This window comes from Hoplias malabaricus, chromosome 1, assembly GCF_029633855.1.
Source record: "Hoplias malabaricus isolate fHopMal1 chromosome 1, fHopMal1.hap1, whole genome shotgun sequence".
Classification (NCBI taxonomy): domain Eukaryota; kingdom Metazoa; phylum Chordata; class Actinopteri; order Characiformes; family Erythrinidae; genus Hoplias; species Hoplias malabaricus.
Window position 1 is genome coordinate 40,585,162 of NC_089800.1, and position 27,340 is coordinate 40,612,501.

Consider the following 27,340-nt stretch of genomic DNA (forward strand, 5'->3'; position numbering starts at 1 on the left):
CATTAGCTAACATTATGCTAAATGATGACAGAGAGAGCGAGGGTCAAAAAGAGCAAGGCAGATTATGCCTTACATTAGTAATCTTGGATAGCAGTGATGTCACTGGGGACTGAAATTACCACCTCCTCCTGATAAGGCCTGCATGAATTAATGTCTATAACTAATGAATGTCATTGTTTTTGTCGGTTGACCCTGTGGATGTTATTTAAGAGAAAATCTCAAGAGCCTCTCAGATGCATGGACCTAGTTCCTATGATGTTATAATGTCATTCTGTTGAAAGGATCCATGTAATTTACCCAGTGTTTCCTGTTCACATGATCTTGTGATAGTAAGAGATCACTTTCACTCTAAGCAGGCCATGTGTACAGTGCCTAAAGTGCAGCGTGGCTGTAGCAAATCCTCCCCCATCAGTGCTTGTGTGCAGCCTGCTGCAGGATTATGTTCATTAAGCAGCTAAAAAGCTTGGCTCATGCCCCTGATAACAGCATACATGCAACACTGCACTAATATAAGCCTAAACAAAAAGATCAAATCAGAAAACTTTTAATAAAATTCAATGGTGATCTTTTAAAATTGACCTCATTAAATTATATCTTAAATACCTAATTATAACTAATGTTTAATGTGTAGTGTACAGCGTAGTTACAGGTGTCAAAGTTGAGCATTCATTCATTCATTGTCAGTAACCGCTTATCCAATTCAGGGTTGCGGTGGGTCCAGAGCCTACCTAGAATCACTGGGCGTAAGGCAGAAGTTCAGTTTTCAAAAAAAAATTAAACATTGTTATCATAGCAACAGTTCATTGCGTACACAACTGAGGTGCAGCTATAGGTTTTTAATCTTAAACACAACAAGGAACACCTCTGAGGTCTTGTTCATGATGCCCAGAGCTCACAGGTGCAAGGCATGGCTGGGGGAATTTGAGGGGAATGCAACAATGCAAAAGCACATGGACAGAATAAACACAGGGTCTTGAATAGAAAAGGCAGGGACAGAACTTAACAATCATTGTAGTTACAGCAGTTGTAACCTGGCATAAAAGCAAAGGGGGAAAAAAATTTCTTTTTCAACATGCTTATTTAAATAAAATAACAGCAAGCACACACATTATAAACTGATAATTAGTCAGGTGCATTTAGTCTTAATTGACATTCAAACCAGCAAACAGTGCAGTAACGCTCAATAGCAATCTGGTGAGGGAGAACAAAAATCCATTTGGATTCCAGCATTTTTCAAGTCTCACTGACAGTCTTCTTCCATTGCACACAAAAGTGACTAGAGGCAGCACCGCAAGCTAGCATGAGGATCAATGTATAACATTACTTGGAAAGCAATCTTCCCTTGATTTCATCCCTCCCACGCTATCAAATGAGAAGTGTACTATACTTGAAATAGGAAAAAAAGAACGAGATGTCAGAGCTTGCAGAAAGAATCCTACAGTTTCTTTAGCTAAGAGGCTTAGCAGCACTCATGCGAAGGGAAAAGAGCTCCATGCGAAATCACATAAACCAAGCATTGTGCTGTCCAATAGGCATATTTGGACCAATGCTCTGGTAAAGACGAGCACTAGCAACCAAGCGAGATGCAATCTCTCATCTGCCTCCTGGAAGACTGCGGCTGGGATTAAATGATTGCAACAAAACTTCAGGGGCTGCTTTTGTCTGGCCTCCGCAGACTCTTATATTGATGCTGCAGCTAACCTCCATGCTTCACAGTGCTGCTGTATTGAGCAGGTGATATCATAGGCCTGGGATCAGAGGCAGCACCTAAGAGAGGAAACTGCAGGTTTCCACAGCATATAATCAATATTTCCATTGGGGAAACTGAGGCTGCAGCCTTGCAGTAAAGCCAAAAATAATAAATAAATCACAGCTTAAAAACAAACCACATCTGTTTTTGCATTGGGTGATAAAATGCTGATAAGGGGAGGAGACGGAGATGCAGTCAGATTCTGAAGTCACAGAACACCTTTATGGTCTCCTTGAAAATTAAAAAGCTTATCTCCATATAAAGCTTATTTTCCATATAATCACCTTTAAAGCCTAAGGGTTATTCACAGTGAAGGTGATTCAGCTCACTCAAACAATGCTGTTAAACAAAACAGTCTCTTTCAAAATATCAAATAGATTAATTGACTGACATGATGGCTTTATTTCATTCTCACTTGTTCCGTTTTAATAGGCAGTCAGCTGAGTGAGTCTGATGTCACTATATTTAAGCCTGCTATACATTTGTCATAACAGTTATCACAGTCTAAACCACTTTTACTCACTAATGGAGTCAGATTCAAAATCCACCCCGTTACAGAAAGTGAAAGCTTGTCACAAAATATTTGCTTTTAAGAAATTACTAAAGATTATTAAAAATATAAAAAGCTTCATTGTGTAATAGCTTTATTAATATTATAGAATGACTGAATTATTAGAGAAAATGTGTGCTGAGAGTCAGTGTGATAATTAAAATATTAATTCTAAAATATTTGTTTTTAAGAAAGAAATCAATCACAGTGCAAGCAGTAAAATATGTACATGATATCAACTACTATTAAAACATGTTTTTTTAATCCTTTTTCATTTTTATTTTTTGGAGTGCTATGGAAAAATACTAGCAGTGCTGTGCTAATGACACCCACACAGTTAAACCTTGCTGTACCTGCTGCTTGAGCCACTACAGACATGTAGCTTTTGTCTCAGTCTTGTCAGTGTTTTTTTTATGCGATGGGTGTTGTGTGTCAGTGTGGGCCAGTTATCTGTTATTTCTCTGGGTGCTTCTTTATCAATTCTCTGTTCAGGGTAACATACTGTTCTCAATCAGTTACACCTTAGTCAACAGTCCTAAAGAAAAATGCATCTCACCTTCTATGAATTCATAATATTTGTGCTTGTTTGGATGTTATTTTCTTGAGAATATTCAAAAAAGATACTAGGACTTTCTCAACATGATATGTATGATTACAATTCATGTATAAATAACATTCCAGGCATTTGTTACTACAGAGGTTACAAAAACTAAAATTATAAATAATTTTCTTCTTAGTGTTAACATAATATAATGTGTTAGTAACCCATACTTCCACAGACAATATGCTTGGTATAGGGTAGAGGGTAATATCATTTAGCTCCAAGTGGTAGACAGGGTTATTATTACCATGTTATTATTCCTCAGCATACTTTATTAAAAAGTCCCTGGGCAAAACTCATAACACTGTTTCCCTTCCTCTGCAACATGATTCTAATTGTATGTTATTCTAAATAAGAACACCTGCCCAAATGGTATAACAGAGCCAAGCTAAACATGTAAGGCGTTGAAATGCGAGATGATTTAATCGATGAGGATAAAGGAGCCCTGAAGAACTTGTTTACAAGCAGAACTAATGTTGAGTCAAGAAAGTCATATTGTAATATATTGTTTATGCCTGGTCCAGGGTGTGTTTCTGCCTTGTGTCCAATGATTCAGAGTAGGCTCCGGACTCAGTGTGACCCTGAACCGGATGAATTGGTTACAGAAAATGAATGAATGAATGAATGAATGAAAGATTTTTGAAATATTGGCTTGAAATACTGATATTTCAGATAGACACAAGCTCTCTTAACAATCACTGTACATTTTACTGTTTAGTTTGAGCATCCTGACCAATCAGGATGTTACAGACAAGTGTTTCTGTGGCTGATGTAATGAATAAATGTGTTTGTGTAATATAGTACAAGTTCTGGCTAAGTACTTCAGGTTCAATTTTAATCATTTCAGAGGTGGGCAATAGAGTGATATTTTATTGTTATTGTGATACAGTTCCAGAAACTTCAAGACTGTTACTGCGGTAAAGGAGGTATAAACTGCAAAAGTTACTTTAGATGAGTCAGTGAACATAAAATTTGTATCCTAGTCTAGTTTTAGTTGGTAACCGCATAGTCATGAATGCTTTAAAGAACAGTGTGTGCTGGTGCTGTCCTCCTGCAGGTAGGACCAGTCTTCATGGCAAGGCGTCACTGCAGATTGAACAGGTGCGCTCAGAGGACCAGGGCTGGTACGAGTGCAGGGTCCTCATGCTGGAGCAGCAGTATGACACCTTCCACAATGGCAGCTGGGTCCACCTCACAGTCAACGGTAAGTCATAAGCAAAAATTGAGCATTGCTATTAAAGAGATTAAAAGGGCTAAACCTCAAAATATTATCCCTAGTTCCCAGTTATGTTGTCATTTAAGGTAAATTGAATAGACTTCAGTCTATATGATTACCCCCTGAGTTCCTAACCAATGGGGGAGCTCACTTGGTAATAACTAGGCATTTGCTTAGATGCCACTATCCCATTAACAAAAATTGTATCATTTTCTGTAGTGTACCACTGAAGAATTTTAAGCCCTTCTCTGAGTTTTATGAACTATACACACTGAGTGCTGTTTATGTGTACAGGGAAATTATTCGTAGACTTGTAGGACTGATGTTATATTGTAAAACAAGACAAAACTTTTTTTTTTTTGGGGGGGGGGGGGTGAAAATGTGATATGGGCTGTGTGGCTGTGTCTGAAAATTACTAAATGCTGTCTGCTGAGACATCAACATACAGAATCATGTCTGAATTGAGTGTTTGTATAAAATGCTCCTTTTTTTGCTCTGATTTCTCTGACATTTAAATAAATCTGGCCAGCGAATGTTAGCCCATCGCTATTAGTGTATAATACTATTATTTCAACCTTAAACACTCAGCTTCAACTTTAAACATTTTAATTTCATTCATTGTCTGTAACCGCGTATCCAGTTCAGGGTCACGGTGGGTCCGGAACCTACCCGAAATCACTCGGCGCAAGGCAGGAACACACCCTGGAGGCCAGTCCTTTACAGGGCAACACACACTCACACGTTCACTCACACACTCAAACCTATGGACACTTTCGAGTCACCGATCCACCTACCCATGTGTGTTTTTGGACCGTGGGAGGAAACCGGAGCACCCGGAGGAAACCCATGTGGACACGGGGAGAACACACCAAACCCCTCACAGACAGTCACATGGAGCGGGAATCAAACGCACAAAAAAGTGTGACTGTGACACTACCTATTTTAATTTCAACTGAGATTAAAAATAAAACACTACTATTAAAATATATGATTTCTATGGTACTGTAATATGACAGCAAGTTTTTAATATGGTATTGAGACAAATATTTTAACGAATCAAATATTTAACACTTTGCAAAGGAAATAGAGCTCCTGAAACTGGTAAAACATTGTTCTTCATATCTTGCTTTTTTTCTTCAACATTCACATTGAAATGTGGATAACCGATGGCTATGATGGCTACATCTGTTGCGTCCTCAAAATCACTCAGAACGTAGGCTGCATTTCTAGGCTATACACATTCCTTCACATTGGAACATCCGCAACCTAGGCTTTGAAATGCAGTTAGTGACTCATGAGACAGCATTATCAACAAGGCTTTGAGTTTCCTACCTTCTGTTTCAGACACAATCATTTTTTTATTTGCCCTCTGCTATTTTTTGGGAAACTTTTGCCATCAGCAGCTACTCATGGATCAATCATCTTTGTCTCTGGCATTAGCATAGCAGCATCCCACTAATTGGCTTATTGTATTAGTGTCTCAGTTCTATAACCGTATGTGAATATACACAGATCAACCACAATATTATGACCACCTCTTTGTTTCTACACTACATGTCCATACAGGAACATCTTGTAGTTCTACAATTACAGACTGCAGTAATCTGCACTTTATTCTTTGTTTGATCCATTCAGCCTGTCCTTTAAAGGTCATGACCCACACAGGATCACCACATGGCAGGTATGATTTGGGTGGTAGATCATTCTCAGCTCTGCAGTGACTTTACGTGGTGTGTTAACGTGTGTTGTGTTGGTATCAGTATATCAAACACAACTGTGGTCACTGAGTGTAGAAACTAGGAGGTCATAATATTAAGATTGGTCAGTATATGTCACAAATGTGGAACAACAAACTCTAACAGAGGTTCTCATGAATCTCATGAAGAGTTTCTATCATGTTCCTGAAGGGTGTTTGATATTCACACTTCATCAGACAGAAGCCTTTGAGAAATCCACCCACACCAACACTGTGGTAACACAAATAAGCCCTTGCAAGGATAAAACATGCATAAACCATTTTCAATTATAAGCAATGCTTACTTGTTCAGTGTTAGCAAAGGAGATAAACAGTTTATCAGTGCGAGCATACATTAAAATGAAAAAATATATCTTCATCAACAGAAGAAAGGCTTAAGTAACTGCTTTACATTTAACAGAGGTCATCAAACAATTTCAGGATTTGTAAAAATTCACAATTGTTTCTTCATTGCTTGGGCTCAAATGTTCCCCTCTGAAAAACTAATTACATCTCATGAATTTTACTGATTTACAGCTGTTATAGTGTTCTGGTGGAACTGCCATTTTCCATTAGTTCTGTAAGTCTGTTTAAGATCTTTTCTAAGGACTGGGAAAGACGCATTTACTATTGGTGTCCCTAGTAAGTAACTGTATGCTGCAGAGAGAAATTAGGTCAAAAAACATTGGAGTACTCCTTTTAAGGTCTCACGATTTCAGTGTTATATAACTTATAGCCTGTATTACAGTTCTACACAAATTGCCTCTTGGACAAAACAAAAATAACAAGACCTTGCTGATGTTAAACTGTTCAGGTCGGACTCCCCTGCCAAATATCAACAGAGCCACATTTATAGCCACTTCAGCATAAGCTTCTTGTTAAATACTGTTGCATATGCTGCTTGGGAAAACACGGTTTCTGTGGAATTGTAAAATATACAGCCTCCTGTCTTGTATTTGATTGAGTACCTCACCTATCACATGACCCTTTGGGTCCGTTCAATCTTGTGTTAAAAAAAAATTGCAGCTTTGAAGGGACAGTTTTTGGCAGGTTTGCAGCTTCTGATCCTAATGACTGTGCAGAATCGCATGAGATGCTTCGCTCAGTTTCGTAACAGATCACAGGAGGCTGAAAATAGAGAATTGATTGGAGTCCATCAAAGCTCTCCAGCCTTGGAGCTCCTTCTGAGGACTTGCAAGCCTCTGAACTGATGACAGGACAGGAAAAAGTATGCACATTTGCATTTTCTCATGGGCCGCCTTTGTAGGGCATTTATGTGTGATGAGGAGACTATTCTGCTCCTTCAGGGAGCTGAATAACGTGAAATCAACGTTAATGGTGTAGCCAAGGGGATGGAGAGGCTGACTATGCTCAGGGCTAGATGTACTAAGTCTTTTGTCGCAGGTTTCAGGCCCAAGTAGGACACATGCTGCTCATGAATGTGTGCAAGTTAAGTATAAACCTCCCCTTCATACGTTAGGTCCGCAGCAGGTTACATGCATTCCTAGACTTACGAAAGCTCCAGCAGAGAGTCCTGCATGATTTTTCTCTACATCTTAAAACCAGGGTTGAATCAGTGCACTGTAAACCTGAATACGTTAACAGAACTCAAAAAGACATAAACAAACTTAATATTTTTTATTTCATAAACTCAAATGTCAGAACTATGCATACACATTTGAATTGTCTGCCACTTTAATTAATGCTTGATACAGCTCTTCATTTCTGTTACTTAATACAATTGAGTTCTCTTAAGTAACCAGTTTTAAGTATAATTACTAAATATTTAATGTTGTCTAAGCTTTTTATGAAAGAGTTATTTTAACAGAACCATACATTCGGTCATTCATTCATGGTCCATTACAACTTATCCACTATCCCACTTGGGACAAGAACACATCCTGGACAGGGCGCCAGTCCATCACAGGGCAGCACAAACTCACACCTGTGGACACATATATGCATAGCCAGTCCACTAACCAATATTTGCATTTGGATTGTGAGAGGAAACCGGAGTGCCTGGATAAAACCTGTACAGTTCCGGAAAGGGCTCAAACACACAATCCTAGGGCCCAGAAAGTGTGGTAGTGACACTACACCAGACCATCTATCATCTTGGTTGAAAATGGCCATGCACTCATTCTAAACTTGTGTTTGGTAGATTTTTTTTTGTTGTAACAAGGCTTCTTGGTAATAAATCGTACACTGCTGGAAAGCCTGATAATTTCCCTTTTTAATGGTACAACATTTGTAAAAAACATGCAATTGTGGGATGAGCAATAGAGCTGAGTATGTGGGTTGAGCCCATGAAATATTTGCCAAATTCTCTCTGCCAATAGATTTATTGCCAAGAAGCACTGTTACAAAAAAGAAATAATCTAGCAAACACAAATTTTCTTAACATTTAAGTTCAGTTAAACCTACATATACATACATTCATATACAGCAACATAAGAGGGCATGGTTTCAAAAGAGGCTCAGGTGTGGACCCTAAAGACTAGGCTGGGACAAGTATAAAGTAAGGCATGACCAGGCAGAGACAAAGCATAACCAAGGCAGCAGGAACAAGGGCAAAACAAACAAAGCCATTTGCTTACAGAAACAAGACAACCACAATGCACAAAAACAAATCAAAACTGATCAACATAATTAAAAAAAAGACAAGAAACAACTAAAGATAAACCAAGAAACGCTCAGCACCTTATAAAAACAAAACCACATCTATTATACATAAACAGATATAACAAAAACAATGACAAGGGAAGCCAAAGCCAGTCCATAACAGGACTAAGACAGGGAGCATATGTAACAGCTGCATGGGTGCAATTATTGAATAAATCTTAGTAACAGTGAATAAACTTATACTTATTTTAGCAGTAAATACTAATACTTACCATCATATGTCCATATTTTTACTCACTTATTATTGCCCCAAGGTTGTGCTTGGTGGCTCTATTTGGCGCTACTATTGCATTGTGCTGTATAAACCCCTTGACTCCACAAGTATTTAGTAATGTGCTTAGCTACAAACATAACAAAGTAACCAGAATGTTTAGTTCAGATGCATTGCAGCCACATAACACATTGTATTTTTGGGTTGTGCTTTCTCAGATATGTTCATCTGGTCTAGAGAGTTGCTTGTGTGCAGGTCACAGTGGCATGCAGCGTCTTTCTGTGATGTTCTGTCAGAGCTGGACTGTGTTTTGGAGGATGTTGCCTAAAGCATATCTAACATGGTGCTGTCTTGTTCTGTTCCAAATGTTTGATAAGCTTAGACAGTTGAGTATATATTTGTGTGTGTAATATGTGTAAGAGTGTAAGGGGTTCGGGGGGGGGGGTTACCACAATCCATCTCCCAAGACCCCCTCTCCCGACACACCAGGAGCCGACAGGCCTATTTTATGGGTTCTTTCTCTCTGTATATTCTTTCCAAGCCTGCTGCTCATGTGTTATGGATGTGTGTTGTTGGCAGGGCTGAAAGATAAGATAAGTAATCATGGCTTGATTTCATATTCATCAGGAACAGAAGCGGTGAATTAGAGCTGCCTAGAACGAGCGAAGGTTACTGGTGGGTTGTGAAGTGTCACTCTGTCGTCTGTTGCTAGTCTGCTGTTCAAACAGCGAGGAAGTTTTATGACAGAATAATGTTTATTTTTTTTTTATATTAAATTAATACGTAAGGTGGTCAAAATCACAGTTTTGGTCCTTGCAATTTTTTGCTATTGCAATAATTTATGACAAAGAACTACAAAAGCCACACTCCATGTAGCAGGGGAAAACTAGAAAGTGAAACCCTGGATAGCAGTCCAGGGATTTTTATCCTGGTAGAATTAAGCACCAGGAAGGAATCAGATAGGAATGCTTTGCAAACAGTGGCATTTGAACCGGGGCAGCTTGTGTGAGAGGGCAGTGTGTGTACCACTGCACTATGGAGGAGGTAGTAGTGGTTGTAACTGGAAAGTTCTAATCCCGGAAGAGAAGACAGAACTATTCAGTTTAGGGTTGTGGTGGGTCTGGAGCCTACCCGGAATCACTGAGCACATGGCAGGAACTCACCCTGGAGCGTCCTTCACAGGGTGACACTCATACATTTATTCACACCTATGGACACTTTCTTGAGCAGCCAATCCACCTAACAACGTGTGTTTCTGGGCCGTGGGAGGAAACCAGAGCAAACAGAGAAAACCCACATGGGGAGAACACACCAACCTCCTGAAAAACAGTCACCCAGAGCAGGACTTGAACCCACAACTACAGATCCCTGGAACTGTATGACAGCGACACTACCTGCTGTGCCACCGTGCCACCCTAAATAAAATCTAGGAACAAAATAAAACAAAAATGTGAAAACATAAGGTCAAAATACACTAAGAAAGAACAAAACAATCAAACCAGAATATAGTGCTCAGAGTGGGATTCGATCACCCTTGAGTAAACCTATTTACCTGAAAATCAGCTGACAAAGCTATTTCTCCCAGGCTGAAGGGAGTTTGGGCAGAGCAAGGAACCTGGCTGCTTTCGAGAACCTATCCACAATCACCATGATGACAGTGTTGCGCCTGGACTTGGGTAATCCAGTGATAAAGTCCAGGGACAGATGTGACCATGGTTGATGCAGAATAGGCAGAGGATGGAGTAGCCCAGAGGGCTTGACCCCCTCATGTCACAAACTGATGGACCTCCCTTGCCATATTAGGCCACCAGAACCATCTTTGTAAGAACTCTATAGTTCTGGTAGTCTCTGGATGCCCTGAAAAGGAGCTGGTGTGTCCCCAGTGCATGACCTGGGTCCGGGCAGTAGAAAGGACATAGGGCCTGTTTGCAGAACCCCCACAGTTTGCATGGCTGTCCTGACTGCCCTTTCCATCTTCCATCATAATTTTTCTAGAATGCCTTCAAGAGGAATAATGAGAGTGGACTGCAGTGGAGAGGGGTCTTCCCACTGCCAGGAGAGGTCTTCAGGTTTAACGTTCTTGGAAACTGGATGATAAGAAAGTGTACATTTGAAATGACTGAAGAACGAAGTCTGATGTTCTTGTCTAGGATTCAGCCATTTTGCTACCTGAATGTAGGAGAAGTTTTTCTGGTCAGTCCAGACCAAGAATGGGTGCTTGGCCACCTACAGCCACTCTCTCTTTTCCTTAAGAGCCATCTTAACAGCAAAGAGCTCTCGACCTTCCATGTCTTAATTCTGTTCAGTGGGAGTCAAATGATGGGAGAAATATTCACAGGGACGGATTTTGCTGTCCTCACCTGAGTATTGACAGCACCCACCCCAATATCAGAGGCATCCATCTCCCAATGAAGGGGTAAGTCTGTGTCTGGAAGAGGACACAAGACAGGGGCAACAGTTAACCTGTGCTTGATATCTTCAAATGTTTTTTTTCTTTGTCTGTCCATCAGAAAAGACCAGGGTCAATGCAATAATTTCTTGAGAAACCGATGGTAAAAGTTGGTTGGATCTATGGCCAGATTACCCTTGGAGAACACAATTCCCACATTGTAAACCTGAATCAGTTAGCAGAACTTAAATCAGCTGCCATAAAATTTTTAAGTTCATAAACTCAAATGTCAGAAGTATGCATACATATTTACTTTAAGTATTAACAACTTCATTTAATGCTTGATAAAACTAAAAACATATACATTTATAGTACTCAATACTATTAAGTAATATTAACAAATTTAAATATAAATTCATTAATTGTCTGTAACAAGAGCGCCAGTCCATTTCATTCATGGACACTCTTGCACGACCAATCCATCCACCAACGTGTGTTTTTGCACTGTGGGGGAACACACCAAGCTCCTCAAAACAGTGACCAAATGTGGGTCTCGAACCCAAAATTCTGGAGCTGTGGGACAGTGATTCTACCAGATGTGCCACTGCCCCTTGCACTGAAATTAACACATGAACTTGTCCAAATTCACTAAAAGCAATGAACACCAGACAATCCGCCATCTTGGATGAACATTTCTGCACTGGTCCTGTCTGTGACAGACGTCATGCTGCATAAACTCATAACATTGAAGCTCAGTTAAACCTCTCATATCCCGTTTTTTGTTTTTTTACTTAAAGCCAAAAACAGGACTCTGCTATATAAAAAATTTTAGAGTTTCACAAATTCAAAAGAAGAAACTGTAAATGGAATTGTTTGAGTGAAACTTTTCCATATATTTTAAGTTAGAATCACAAAATTCAGTTAATTACTTTGAACATTAAGGTTTACAGTGGTACAACAGGTACATGGTGTAGCAGAGTCAGGGATAATTAATTATTATTTAATTAATAATTAATTATTAAATTAATTTTGCCCAGCTCCAAGGTTGGAGTCATTAAATATGTAGTGTCTTTACCAGTCCAGCATTAGCTTGGTCATCGGGTTGGACGAGTTTACATATAATATAGCAGAATTAGCTAGAATTAATAATTATTACTTAATTATCATGCTTATTGACCTGCTGTAGGTTCATGGCTCCAAAATTGAATCTGACCTAAAAATAATAACAAATAACCAAGGACTGTTTTTTTTCATACAACTGGTTTATTAAAGGTAATATCAAATAATGAATATCGACTATACAGTCATATAATGAAATGGATTACTGCTATACATAAGGGAGATGAATATATGAGGGAATTTCTCTACGATAATTACCCTAAATTCTAAAAAGGCTATAGTTTATCCCAGCAAAGCATTCAGGACCGATCTCCTGAGTTATGAAAGAATTTAACCAGTGACCTTATGTGTCCCTGGAGAGGAGTGGAGGTGGCTTGCAGGACTTCTCGACTTGCAGGGATTTCTGGAGCTTCTCGAAGACACGGGCTTTGTAACATTCCACTTCTTTCCTTTGTGCTTTTGGTCAAAGACACAGCCTTGGATATGGCGACCACTCTGTCAGAGCTGGTGGCATTCTGAGAGACATGTGGGGATTCTCCGTCTTCACTCATCTGCTTCTATGTACGAGACACGTCCATGCATGCCTCTCCTGGGCCTTTGCTCAGAGACTCCACCTCAGAAAGTGATCATTCTGAGGGAGCATGTCGCTGATCCTGAAGCTCTTGTCCCACCACTTTGAGGGTCAGAGGCCTGAGGTCTCTTTCATGCCCTGGGCGTTGCGTCAAACTTTGCTGGATTTAAACTATAGCTTTCTAAAATTACTACTACAAATAAAAACAAAACTTCTATTGGAATATCTGGGCTCTCTTAGCTAAGCTTCCTGACTGGAAGCAGATTTCACCCCTCCTCTTTTCTTATCTCTCTCTATATATTTTCTTTCTCTGTTCTGGGTTTGTTGAAGACATGGACTGCGAGAACCAAGTCAAAGAGTGTCTGTGAGAAGAGAGCATGTAAGAGTCTGTAGATTTTGCACCACTGGATTTTAAACCAGGTTTCGGGAAACCCGCCTTGAAGGCCTGATTGGTCCTCAGGAATTGAGGACTGGAGCATTTCTTGCCCCTGATTGGATGTTCTTTTAGACTAGAACCTCCCTTAGTAGTGATATCACATACAATTTACGACACTTGACAAGACACAGACCCCTGTTGAATGAGTATCCAAGATTTCTGAATCATGCTTTTGCACTTATTAAAGATTATATGTTAACACAAAGTAAAATCATTCAGAAATTAAAACCATGTTTTACTTAATTCTTAACTAAATGACACACATATATGAACATCTTGGTGGATCCTAAATGAAATTCATACAAAATGTAATTTTAAACACATGATTATAATTTCCATTTCTGATCGTCTAACTGGAATTACATTTACAATTTTGTTTACCATGTGATAAACTAATTATCACAAATTAATTAAATTATTTTATAAATTATAAATTATTTTAATTTTAACAGTCTTTATAATGTGTGAGTGGAAATTGAATTAAAGTGAGACATTGTGTGTCTTTCTGTCTCTCTGAATTCTATTGAGGGGAGATGGTCCCATCATAAATAAGTGTACTGTCATTTTTTACTCTTAGGCAGCAAACATTATCAGGGTCCATGATCCTGGGGAGGGCGGCACAGTGGCGCAGCAGGTAGTGTCACACTCACACAGCTCCAGGTACATGGAGGTTGTGGGTTCAAGTCCCACTCTTCGTCCCTCTCCTCACTGTCTGTGAGGAGTGTGGTGTGTTCTCCCCTTGTCTGTGTGGGTTTCCTCCGGGTGACTGTCTGTGAGGAGTGTGGTGTGTTCTCCCCTTGTCTGTGTGGGTTTCCTCCGGGTGACTGTCTGTGAGGAATGTGGTGTGTTCTCCCTGTGTCTGCATGGGTCATCCTCTGGATGACTGTCTGTGAAGTGTGTGGTGTGTTCTCCCTGTGTCTGCGTGGGTTTCCTCTGGGTGACTGTCTGTGAGGAGTTGGTGTGTTTTCCCTGTGTCTGTGTGGGTTTCCTCCGGGTGCTCCGGTTTCCTCCAAAAACACGTTGGTAGGTGGATTGACGACTCAGAAGTGTCCAATGGTGTGAGTGTGTGTTGCCCTGAGAAGATTGGGTGCCCCCTCCAGGTTGTGTTCCTGGCTTGCGCCTAATTCCAGGTAGGCTCTAGACCCACCGTGACCCTGAACTGGATAAGTGTCAGTGTCTTACTGAATATGAATCCATCCATCCATCCATTATCTGTAACCGCTTATCCAATTTAGGGTCGCGGGGGGTCCAGAGCCTACCTGGAATCATCGGGCGCAAGGCAGGAATACACCCTGGAGGGGACGCCAGTCCTTCACAGGGCAACACAGACACACACACATTCACTCACACACGGACACTTTCGAGTCGCCAATCCACCTGCAACGTGTGTTTTTGGACTGTGGGAGGAAACCGGAGCACCCGGAGGAAACCCACGCGGACACGGGGAGAACACACCAACTCCTCACAGACAGTCACCCGGAGCTGGAATCGAACCTACAACCTCCAGGCCCCTGGAGCTGTGTGACTGCAACACTACCTGCTGCGCCACCGTGCCGTCCCCTGAATATGAATGTGTTATCCAAATAAATGAAATCATAGAGACAGTGTGTCTCCTGCATGACCATGGATGAGTCTTTGGAAAACAGCTGGCACATTCATCAGCCCAAATGGCATCACTAGGTAGTCATAATGATATGGAGTGGATGAAGCCCTGTGCCAGGGCTTTCTTAATATAATCCTCAGTGGTGACCTTCACAGGACCGGAGAGAGAAAGAGACGACCCCTGGTGGGAACAGTGTAAGGCCATAAATCTATGGCACAACTAAAGCTGGTAGTACCTCTGTTTTCCATTTACTAAAAACCTCCTGGAGGTCATGGTTTGTGGTTGGTACTCAAATCAATGGGGTCACATGGGAATGTTCTAGGACTCTAGATGAAATCTAGGGTGTAAACATGAAGCTCTGCAATGGGGTCCCCACTGCTGAATGCATTTAGAGAGCCAGTTAATTTGTGGGTTGTGCCTCTGCAACCAAGAGAACCCCAGAATGACAGGTAGGTCAGGGGCCCGGGTCAAGAAAATTTACAGCTGTTCAGTGTTCAGTTTGATATTGATGGGCTTGGTTTGTTGGTAGATGGTCTCAGATCTGAGTGGGGATACATTAGTGGCAGGTGTTGTTAGGGGTTCCATGGGCAACCCCAGTTGCTGAGCAACTGAGATATCCATGGAGTCACCTGCTGCATCGGAGTCAATAAATGCTGTTAGACGTCCCTCCTTGAGTGGTTCTCCCCATAGCATTGTGAGGATTAGAAACAGCCTAGGTGCATGGGAACTAAGGAGAGGGCTTATTCTGAGGTCCCTTACCAGGGGGTAGGCCTGGTTATTTAGCTTGTGGTCACCCTTACCACAATACATATACCGACGCCTACGGCATCTTGTCTCTGCCTCCTGAGGAGTAAAGTGGGTGTGATGAAGTTGCATAGGTTCATTCCCATTCACCTGCAACTATATTCGGGAATGAGGGGAGACACCAAACGACTGTAAGGAGTGCCTTCTTGCTGACTCAATAACGTTCCCACAGAAAGTTGTCCAGCCTCAGAGCGAGCTCATACAGATCCGTCAGAAAGGTCATGCACAGATATGAGGTCCCTCAGCTCCTCATTGAGACCCTGTTGGTAGAAGGCTATCAAGGCTTATGAATCCCACTTGCTCTCAGCAGCCTGTGTATGGGAAAGCAATGTTGTATTCAGCAACAGAGTGAGTACCTTGCCAGGTGTTAAGGAGAGCAATGGTGGCTTCACTGCCCTGAATGGAGCTGCTAAATATTTGTCCCATTTCTTTAGCTTTTTGAGTAAGGGGGCTTGCTCAAAATCCTAGGAGCACCGGAGAAGAAAGCCCCAGCATCCATTTGGCTCAACACTAAATCTCACTAGGGCCAGTAGCATGACATCCCCATTAGGTGGAGGCAGAGGCTAGGTAGGTGAAACAGGTGGTGTATCTACATCCATGGGTGGGGCAATTAGTCGTTGGATGGCTACAGTTAATTTTAAAACCTTCTCATGTTTGCCCAGACAGGCTCCCCGATATGTTATAGCCTTTTGCAAAGCGGCCTTATCTGCTGAGTCCATGACACTGGCAGAGACTTGCTGTAAGGAGACAGCAATCCTGGGATTTTATCCTCGTAGAATTAAGGAGAGCAGATAGAAATTCTTTGCAAACAGTGGGATTTGAACCAGGGCTGCTTGTGTGAGAGGGCAGTGTGTCTACAACTGCACTATGGAGGTGGTAGAAGTGGTTGTGACTGGGAAAGTTCTAATCCCAGAAGAGGAGACAGAACTACCCCCCAAAAAATAATAGTCTAGGAATGAAATCAAAACAAGCTTAAAGGAAAACAAATTGACAAAAATGGGAAAACACAGGGTCAAAGATGTTAAGAACGAAAAAATTAAACCAGAAAATAGTGCTCAGAGTGGGGTTCGATCACCCTCAAGTAAAAGCATTTATGTGACAATCAGCTAACAAACCCGTTGCGTCTCTGTGGAAACACAGCTGATGTTAAAGCAAAAGGGGTAAAGAAACGAGAACCCCAAAAGGCAGAAAAAAGATCAGTAGAGCTGGAGGGGAAAATGAAACAAACAAAAAAAAAAGATTTATTTATTTATTTATTTTTTGAAAAGGAGAAATCAAGTCAGTGGGAAAAAGTCTCAACAGTGAAATATTCTCTGGATTTATGGAAAGGAAAAGTTTGAAGCACAAAAGAAGACCTAAATGAAGACTTTTGAGGAGAATACCAAATTACCAGCTTGGACTTGTTCAAAGTAAACTCAAGACTCCACACTGAGAAAGCAGAGCGGAGCACTTATAAAGTGTCAGTACCAGCTGTTCTCACTTGGGCTGATTACTAGGTGGCCTGGAGCATGATCTCCCTCTGGAGGTGGGACAGCACAGTCAGTCCTTACAACAAGACCAGTTGTAGCCTGCCTCAGTTGGTAAACGTTGGATAAAATAACTGGTTCAGGGTATGTGCTGCACCCTACGAAGAGTGCAGGAACTTTACAGGTGTACTATCCTCTTTTTGGAGTGTCTCCAATCACAGCGCTGGACCCACATGTATGTCAGAATGCAAAGGCAGGGTTAAACCATCCAAAACACACAATGCTAGATCAGAGAGTGAGAAAACAAGAGCTTCTGGTGCTTCCTGGGGTCAGCACTGTATGGCTCATTCTCATTTAAAGGAACAGGTGCATAAACCAGCCATTCTGATCAGTGCTGTTCAGACAGGCAAAGAAAGCTACTGTGTTATTTAATACAGATGTAAGATTGTCATATTTTAAAAAGACTGCAGGAACTGTGTTAACCTGTGGAAAAGCAGTTCCCTTGAAATAACTAACATGAAATTATCAACATTATTTCCATCACTGGAGGTCTGTACAACACATTTCTTTTTGGCCTAAAGATGTTTGATGGGGTGAAAGTAGACCTGTTAATTACATCTACACCAATTAATCCAGTTATGTAAAACAGAAACTCAGTCAGACATTGTATGCTCCCCACCACACCCCTTCACAGCAGAAAAATGGCCATGCCCCCCAAATGTTGAAAATCATGACTAGAGATGTGGATATTGCTTTATTGCTGCTTCATTGTGGGTAATATTGATTTGTTTTTGCTGTTTCGAATTATGTAGGTAGGAACACAATTCTGTAGAGCACTAACTGCATGACTGTAAAGAACAAAAGTGCTACAGAACTAAACAACCCAAGTTACAAATTAGTGGTAACTGAAACAGTGAATTTAAAATGTAGAGAAATTAAACTTTAGCATCACACATACATGCCGTTCCACCTTAAAATATTTCGCGATTCTGAATGTAAATAAACCAGAGAGAACTGCAGGTCCCTTCCAACCTAGGTGTTCCCTTTAAATCAACACATATTGATCCTGAATCAATGTGCAACATTGCATTAGCTTACATACTGAAAAATATCAGACATATAATAAAATATAAGGGGACGTATTAGAGAAGAGCATAGTTATAGGTAGGGTTGTATTCCAATCCCACAGAACAGCTGGTAAAGCACACATAGTTGAAGAAGTTAAAGCTGGATATGATAGAAAGCTGTCAAAACACACAGGGCATAACAGCTTGCTGCGTTTTGGGCTGTGATGCCACAGACCACTCCTAGTGCCTATACTGACCTCTGTCCAATGACAAAGGGGCCTACATTGGTAAGTAAGTAGCAAAACTAGACATGTGGACAGTCTGTAATTGTACAACTACAGTGGGTACTTGTCTGGTCAATGGAACTGATAGAAAGGAAAATGAATTTAGGAACTATTTATTACTGGTTATTGTTGATCATAGTTTATCAAAATAATTCAGTGACTGAAACTCAGACATTAATCTAGTTATTTGTTGGTCATTCCTTATGCAGCACAAACACAGATCTGCCCAGTTGTACATGTTTCTTGGTACTTGTATTTCTGGTTTAATGAAAATGAAATTAGGATAAATTACAATTAAATTGATAACAAATATTTAACCAGCCTTGCTCTGCAATCTTTATTTATTCATTCATTCATTCATTCATTGGAGATCCTTTCTATCTAAAGAAACCCTTTAGCCCCTCCAGGAATCAGTCAGCCTTTAGTGTCAGATTAACAGAGCAATATTTCACCCCGGCAGAGTACCGAAAATTTCCATTAAACTAATGGAAATGTCCACTGTGGTGCCAAAGTAGAAAGGAAAATTTGGGCTTTGGTTCTTTTTTGCTGCTTTTGAGAATCATTTTTTGCCTGATTTATTATTTATAGTGCAGAATTGGCAATGCCAGAAATATATGATCTTCTCCAAACTGGGTCTCTGCATTCTGTTAGATGATGAATTTAAAATGATCCATTAAGACAATATGTAAACTCTTATGCTTCATGGCTCTGTAATCATTGCCTGAAGGTCAGTTTTCAAAAGACCCTCTATCGCATATTAATAGTATCGCCATAGGCTTTGCGTATGTGCTGACAGGGCAGATTAATTTGAACACTGGTGTGTTTTGTATTCTGGCTGCAGAACACATGCGCAACATAAAGAGCTTTGGCCTGCTAAATTTTCACCACTCGTTACACTATGCATAGGAGCTTCAGGATGAGAGACGAGCGAGACATGGTCATTATGGTCATGCACAGGTGCTGTTTAAATTCAGTTATAAGTTGCATAAAAGTCTCTGAAGTCCACTGATGGTTGCACCACTAAGTAAATCAGTAATGCTGAGCTCATAGAAAACAAATAAATTCAATTAGAATGAGGTAAACATTGCATGACAACATCATGACAACCAGCTTCCAGAGAAGCTACGATAAAGGTAAACCAAACAAAAGTTCAACCAAGGCCTCACTCACAAATGGTCCATCTCCATTGCATGGCATCGGCTCAACATGGTTCGCTGCATTTTTTCCTGGTAGCTTTTCTACTAGCACAGCTGCCTCACAAAATGTAGCCTGTGATCTCACAAAATGGGAACCATGGGCTCTGAAAACCACACCAACAGCAGTGGTAATGTTATTTGCTGTTTATTTGTTGTGTATTTGCGTGTTGTTTTTGGTTTATTGACCTGAGCACGGTTCCGCACCCCAGTTCTCACAGCAGAGTTTTCTCTGTCGCACCCCATTTCCAAAAACTTATTATACTGTGAAAAATGTGAATAAAAACAAAATGCAATTATGTTTAAATTTGTTAAACCCTATATTTAATTTAAAATAGCACAAATACAACATTTTAAGTTGTTTAAGTTGAGAAATTGAGAAATTGGTAGAAGCAGCATTTTCAAAAAAAAAAAAAAATTGGGTGTTTACCATTGTGTTCATCACCCCTTCTTTTAACAACACTCTCTAAGCATTTGGGAACTGAGGAGGCCAGTCACTGTAGTTTTGAAAGTGAACTGTTTTTTGATTCTTGCTTGTTATAGGATTTCAGCTGCTTAGCAGCTTGGGATCTCTGTATTTTGTGTTTTATATTTCATAATGCACCAGTTGTTTTCAGTGAGTGAGAGGTTAGTTTAGCTTCTGGACTATTTTGCTAAAGAGCCATATTGATGCAATCTATGCAGCTATGCAGATATGAAAATCACTCATGCCATGTGCACGAATGACCTCTCATACCATCATGGATGTTGGCTTTTGAACTGTGCAATTATAACAAGTTGGGTGGTCCCTCTCCTTTTTATCCTGGAGAACGCAGCATACATGTTTTCCAAAAAGATTTGTCAGACCACAGGACAATTTTCCACTTCGCCTCAGTCCATCTTAAATGAACTTGGGGCCAAAACAAGGCAGCAGCATTTCTGGATCCTGTTTATAAATGATTTCAACTTTAAATGATTTTCTATCAATTTTAACTTGCGTTTATTGATGCAGCTAGGGAAATGTTTCTGAGCCCATGCAGTGATTTTCAGCATAGAATTGTGACCACAGCTGGCCAGTATTGGTTTTGGGATTTGTTCCTTGTTTACAGAGTTTTCTCCAAATTCTCTGAAACCTATGCTCTGTGAATGAAGAAATCCCCAGACTCTTTACATTGAATTACCTAAAATAATATTGAATTCTTTAATAGTTTTAGTTTTTGCCTGTACCTGATCTTTTACAGCATGGTGAAAGCTTCCCCACCTTTACTTCTGAAAGGCTCCCTAAGATGCTCGTTTTAAACCTAGTCATGTCACTGATCTGTTGTCAGTTAAATTTTTTTTTATATTATTATTTAAAATTATATTATAATTTTTTTTGGTGATATTACACAAATTTCCAGTCTTTTGCTCCCTGTCCCTATATTTTTTTAATGTGTTGCTGGCATCAAGTTCTAAATGGGCAAATATTTTTGAAAAAACAGAAATTTCTCAGTTTCAGCATTTGAAATCTTGTCTTTGTTCTATTTTTAATAAATATGGAGTTTTAATGATTAGCACATGACTTCATTATGGTTTGTTTACATGTTTCTCAGTGCCTCAGCTTTTCTGGAAATGGAATTGTACATGTGCTACAACAGCATGTTTTGTAGACAGAGTGTGTGTGCTGGACTGGCTCTTTGTAGTCCAGATCTGTCTCCAATGACACCTCATGAAGTGGAGACTCAGACAATAACATTTAAGTCACTTGTTGCAGAATGTGATTGGTGCAGAAGTTCACTCTTTTCTTCTATCTCCTGTTACTGTGGCATCTCTTTCTATCCAGCTGCTGCATGTCTTTACTGGTGAAATTTCGTTGTTAGAGTGGTGTTCATTATTCATCGGTAGGCTTAGCAGCTCTTGATATTCCTTTGTCTCCTGTCAGACGCTGAGGTGCCATCCACAGGAACAGTATAATTAGCACAGGAGTGTGTGGAGAGCTGTCAGCTCACAGTGTGCTCTCCATATTTGTTCACTAAACATATGCTTGTGAGGTGAGACTCATGCATATTCTAGCTTCCAAACAATAATGCCTGCAAGGGCAATGGGGGCACACAGTACCAGCATGGCAAAGCTACGTACAGAGCAGCACATACATCACAGAATGATAGTGGCATAGGTGCCATGTGCAATACTCAGTGGAGTAAGGGGGAAACAGATGCACACTTGAATATACACCCTGGATACTATTCACCTACCATAGTTCTACTTACTAAGTACAGCATTTATTCAAATTAATTCAGTAAAGACTATTGCAGCTAAGGATATCAGTTGTGGGGCTTGGAACATTAGATTTTTGAAGTATAAAACAACATACTCATCTCACTCATTTGCTCTTGTGATGTACAGTACTGTGCAAAGGCCTTATGCACCTAAGATTTTTATTATTATTATTATTATTAGTAGTAGTAGTAGTAGTAGTAGTAGTAGTATTACTCATTCATTCATCCATTGTGAATGTGTGTAACCGCTTATCCAATTCAGGGTCGCGGTAGGTCCGGAGCCTACCCAGAACATGGCAGGAATACACCCTGGAGGGGGTGCCACTCCTACACAGGGTGACACACACTCACACATTCACTCACATACTCACACATATGGACACTTTTGAGTTGCCAGTCCACCTATCAACGTGTGTCTTTGGACCATGGGAGGAAACCGGAGCAGGACACGGGTAGAACACACACGGACACGGGGAGAACACACCAAACTCCTCACAGTCACCCGGAGCGGGAATCGAACCCACCACCTCCAGGTCCCCACAGTGCCGCCATTATTATTATTATTATTATTATTATTATTATTATTAATGTATCTTCTCAATAAACATGACACATGTATAACGTTATACATAATAATTACAATAATACATATGTTTAAAAAGCCAGTGTGTGCGTTTGTGTGTTTGGCTCTGTGTAAATGGTTCTTTGTCTATGGTGCAATGTTGCGTTTTCTTTTAGCCAGTGATTGTCACCTGCACGACTGCAGCAGGAACTTCTGCGACTTCCACATTTACATTCATGGTCAGCACACACTCCTTCGTCCTAAGATCACACACACATACACACACATGCGCACGCACGGTTTACCTCTGCAGTGCTGCATTAAATGCTCTTCTATAGCTTCAGCTCACATTGCCTTTAACACAAATTTACACACACACACACGTCAGCTCTGCAGTGCTGCATTACAGGCAGTGGCTGGCCTTCAAGCACACAAGAACATATACAGTATACACCCACACATATCATTGACGCACATGTGCACATACTTTATAGGTTCATTAGTACGTAGACAGTTCTGCTAATTAAGGGGTTTCCACTATTTTACAGTGCATTTCTGACAAGTGTTAGTGAAATCATCACCAAAATACATTCCCAGATAAGATGCTCTGATACAGCCACACACAAGACTAGTCATGATGCTCTGTGTCGGCTAGAGGAGTGTAAAGCCCCCACTTCTCTGGAGTGATGGTGCACCTTTGAGATGATTTGGAGTGGTTATCTGGATCTCACTAAAGTTTGAGGCAGAATGCAACCCTTTCCTCATGGAAGTGTCCTAATACTTACGTAAAGCCTTTTCAGAAAATTAAAAACTGCAGCAAAGGATGGACAAACTCTCTATTAAAGCAAAGTTCTCAAGCAATTTGTGCAGCTCTGAGATTTTAATTATCGGTTTCTTAAAATCCTTTCTCTGGAGTGTTTTCAAAGTGAAATAACACTTTAAATGTGCAGGTTCATTTTTATTTAGGGAATTCATAGGTATTTTAGGTAATCAGTAGTTGGCAAATATTAATTGAGAATTCTGTTGTTTTAAAACACTGCCCTGCAGCATCCCATGAATGAGTTAATAAAATACCAATTTCAACAAGCTCAGTGCAGATGTTATGTGGCTGCTGTATGTCAGGAGGATATTTTAAACTGCGCATACAATTGTCTTTCAGCAGCCTTACTCAGAGCTAGATGTGCCAGCAGTGCTGCATTGCATCTAAACTGCACAAAGCCTGCTTGAAATTCATTGTGTTTGCCGGGGATACTGGCGTGAATGCAGCAGGAGTGGCATGCGGCGTCTGGGCTGAATTAGAAGAGGGGGAAGCCGCTGTCTTTCTGCCCAGCAGGCTCTGGGACAAGAATGGGAAGTGTTGGAATTCTGTTAAGCAGCAAATCTGAGTGTTGTCAGCTGGTTAAAGAGAAAGCTGATCTTGCTTCAACCAGGGTGGGTTCTATTTCATCACGCCCTCCGTAATCACATCAAATGACCCGTAGTGTGTTATTACACGCTTGTTTATGTTCATTATGCATTTCTGTGAACATCTGGATGTGGCCATCTGGGCAATTTATTTATTTAGTTATTTTCTGAGCAGGTAGTGTTGCAGTCACACAGCTCCAGGGCTCTGGGATCATGGGTTTGAGCCCTGCTCCAGGTGACTGTCTGTGAGGAGTTTGGTGTGTTCTCCCTGTGTCCGTGTGGGTTTCCTCTTGGTAAGCTTCAGACCCACTGCAACCCTGAACTTGATAAGCTGTTACAGACAGTGAATGAAAGAATTTATTCAGCTTTATTTGCTTAGTATTAGGTTAAATTGCATATTCATATTCCAGTGGGCATCTACATGTTGAACCAAAACATTAAAATTAATAACATTGATTGTCTTATAAGAGCAGGGTACTGAAAATCAAGGTCTGGAATAGATTAGACAGTTAGCAAACAGTCAGTTCTTGCAGTCAGTGGGCAAGTGTGAAGCCCTGAGACATTGGTTAAGTTCTATATGCTTATGGTCAGATGGTTTGGTTCTAAACAGCAAGGCTTGTTGTGTATTCCCAAAAAGCAGCGGTCAGTACCTGAGGTCAGTACAGAGGTCAAAAGAAACACAAACCATGAACCAGTGACAGGATGTTAAGTGCCCAAGACTCATATTTGCCTGAATGCAATAAAAGCTTTTTTTTTTTCGTCTGGTCCAAACCAGTAGAAGTGTGGGAGAGAGACAGAAACAAATTTTTTTGTTGATAGTTACAGGAGGAATGTGTCACAACCCACAGTTATCTCACTGCTGTGTATTGGGCTGTGTAACCGCAGACCAGTCAGAGTCTATGGGTAAGTACTGGCCACTGTCAGAGTTGCCTGCAATAGGCCTGCTATTATGAGAAATTGATCTAGGAACAATAGAAGAAGGCTGATTGGTCCGATGAGTCCAAAAACACACATTGGTAGGTGGATTGGGGATTCAAAAGTGTCCATAGATATGAATGTGTGAGTGTGTGTTGCCATAGGATTGGCGCCCCCTCCAGGGTGTGTTCCTGCGTGGCGCCCAATGATTCCAGGTAGGTTCCGGACCCACTGTGACACTGAACTGGATAAGCGATTACAGACAGTGAATGAATGTTAACACGTACCAGTATGTGTTCACGTACACGGGAGGTATGTGAAAAATATGTCAAAGATGCAGACTGTAGCTTATTTCTGGCTGAAGTTTGACTTGTCTGTAAGTTTTTATTCACTCGTACCACAGAATTACCACAGAAACACATTTGTAACTTGAGCTGTTTAGTTTTGTAACACTTTCAGACTGTGTTTATTTTCATGCTTTCCAATGTTTGAAATCTCTCCAATGTCCAACGCCAGAGACAATTACGTTCCCATTTACCAAGCCAGGGTTTTACATAAATGCCAGACTTTTTTCCAGTGCGCAATCTAGCCAGAGAGATAGCAAATGGAGAGGAAACATTCTCTGAATTTTATAAAATTACATTGGATTAAAACAGGGAACAACGCCTTTATTGGTTTGATACATTTATATCAATGGTTTTTATTCAGAAGGCTAAGAAATTAAACACACAGGTAGGCAAGATGAGGTGGTAGCACAATTATGGATGAAAATGAGTTTGGAAACAGCATCGTTTTGAATGTGCCACTCATTGTGGTGCCAGTGCACCCACATCAGCAGTGTTTATCATTTGTTAACATCCAAGTTTCTAATGAAAGCAAACAAACAAATATACACTTGCACTCAGGCACATTAGCAATGCACTGGTGTTCTATCACTAGGCTAGACGGAAACTGAGCCCAGTGTTTATTGTTGCATCCCCTGCAACCCTGACAGATTAGTCTTGTTAAAAAACACAGAGATGGGCCTTACATTGGTATTCAGGCCATCCCCTCTTGTCTAAGAGTGTCTTTGTCAGGGCAGGTGCTCTCAGGCCTTCACTGAAGCTGAAAGGGCCGACAGTTGCAGTTTCCTGCGGCCGGCGGCATTAGCATGCACTTGTGTATGGATCTTATGTGAGCAGTGTTATACTTCCTGCCAGAGAGAAGAATGGGGGAGAGAGAGAGAGCGAGAGAGAGTCAGTGTTTCCACTCTGGCGCCCTGCAGGTGTCAGATGGTCATCTGTAGCCATGCTCAGAACAGTAGCGGATCTGTGGAAGCCTCTTGGACCACAGCGCAGACACACACACACACACACACAGCTCATCAGTGCTGTCAACACACTCCTCACTGCCCCCTCAGCATCCTCCCAACTCCTACTGCAGCCACAGGTCATTAAGCTCTAATGCCAAGTGTAAATCTGCCAGGCGTGGGAGGCAGTTTGAGAATGATGATGATGATGATGATGATGGTCCTCACAGACACATTAGCCGATGTGACATGCTTAGGGTTGAACCTTTGAGCGGAAAGTACCCAAATTAACACAGGGGCCGCCATGAGTCACATTTCTATATTTATGAGGCAATTGGGTGAAATTGACAAGCACTCAAGGTTGGTACATGTGTTTATTTTAAACTGTGTTTGTGGCTCTGTAGAGGCCACACATTTAACTCTGACACAAAATTCAGTGCTGCTTCTTTGCAAGGCAAAAATTAGACTAAAAATACACTGTAACCCCAAAGTTATGTACACTGGCATGAGACTGTCCACTGTTGTTTAAGTTTAGAAAAATATATGTTTATCCTAAAAATATTCCAAACAGTAAATATTTACTCATGTTATATTCAATATGCTGTATATTTAATGCCTTTTAATAGCAATAACTTTGCTAAAAATCCCAGAAGCTAGCTTAGGTTGGGACTCATTTACGAAAATATAGATTTAATAATACTGTTATAAATAATCCACATTGTGATAATAGGAATATTCTGACTTGCTTATGTAACGACATGCAGTTATGCATATTATGGTGTCCATTCATTACATACATCAAAATCTGGCTCTGCGGTGGAGGAGGTGTGTGGAGGTGCTTTGGTTACAAAATATTAGATGAACAACAAGCCATGGTAACATGTGCACTATAAATTTGTGATAAATTTATTTGCTATGTTATTCATATTATACATAAGCATAATCTTGGTAGGTAACCGTTAAATCAGCTATTTTTTGTTGTTGGTGGTGGTGTTTCAAGTGAATTTTTGAAATGGTTATATTTATCTTATTACAAGTGTATGTCCTTAAGAATAATATATGTTTTTTGTTATATCGCCAAAAATATAGCAAAAATACCCAGAAATATTGTGATATTATTTTTAGGGCCATATCACCCACACCTAATTTGGATGGAGAGCTGACTGACAACAAAACAGAAGCATATAAGAAACATATTCAAAAACATAAGTTCTAAAATGTATCATGAACATGCAGCTAAGACAGCTTCAAGAATAA

General features: G+C 40.5%; 1 protein-coding gene across 7 annotated transcripts in view; it reads left to right on the forward strand.

The window, feature by feature from the left end:
* The window catches only part of igsf9ba (immunoglobulin superfamily, member 9Ba), a 99,582-nt gene that overhangs the window by 22,046 nt on the left and 50,196 nt on the right, over positions 1-27,340 (forward strand). For all 7 annotated transcript variants that reach the window (XM_066662579.1, XM_066662573.1, XM_066662572.1 and 4 more), the window contains exon 3: positions 3,959-4,105. In XM_066662579.1, coding sequence (XP_066518676.1) covers positions 3,959-4,105 — 147 coding nt within the window. The remainder of the gene's footprint in view (positions 1-3,958; positions 4,106-27,340) is intronic.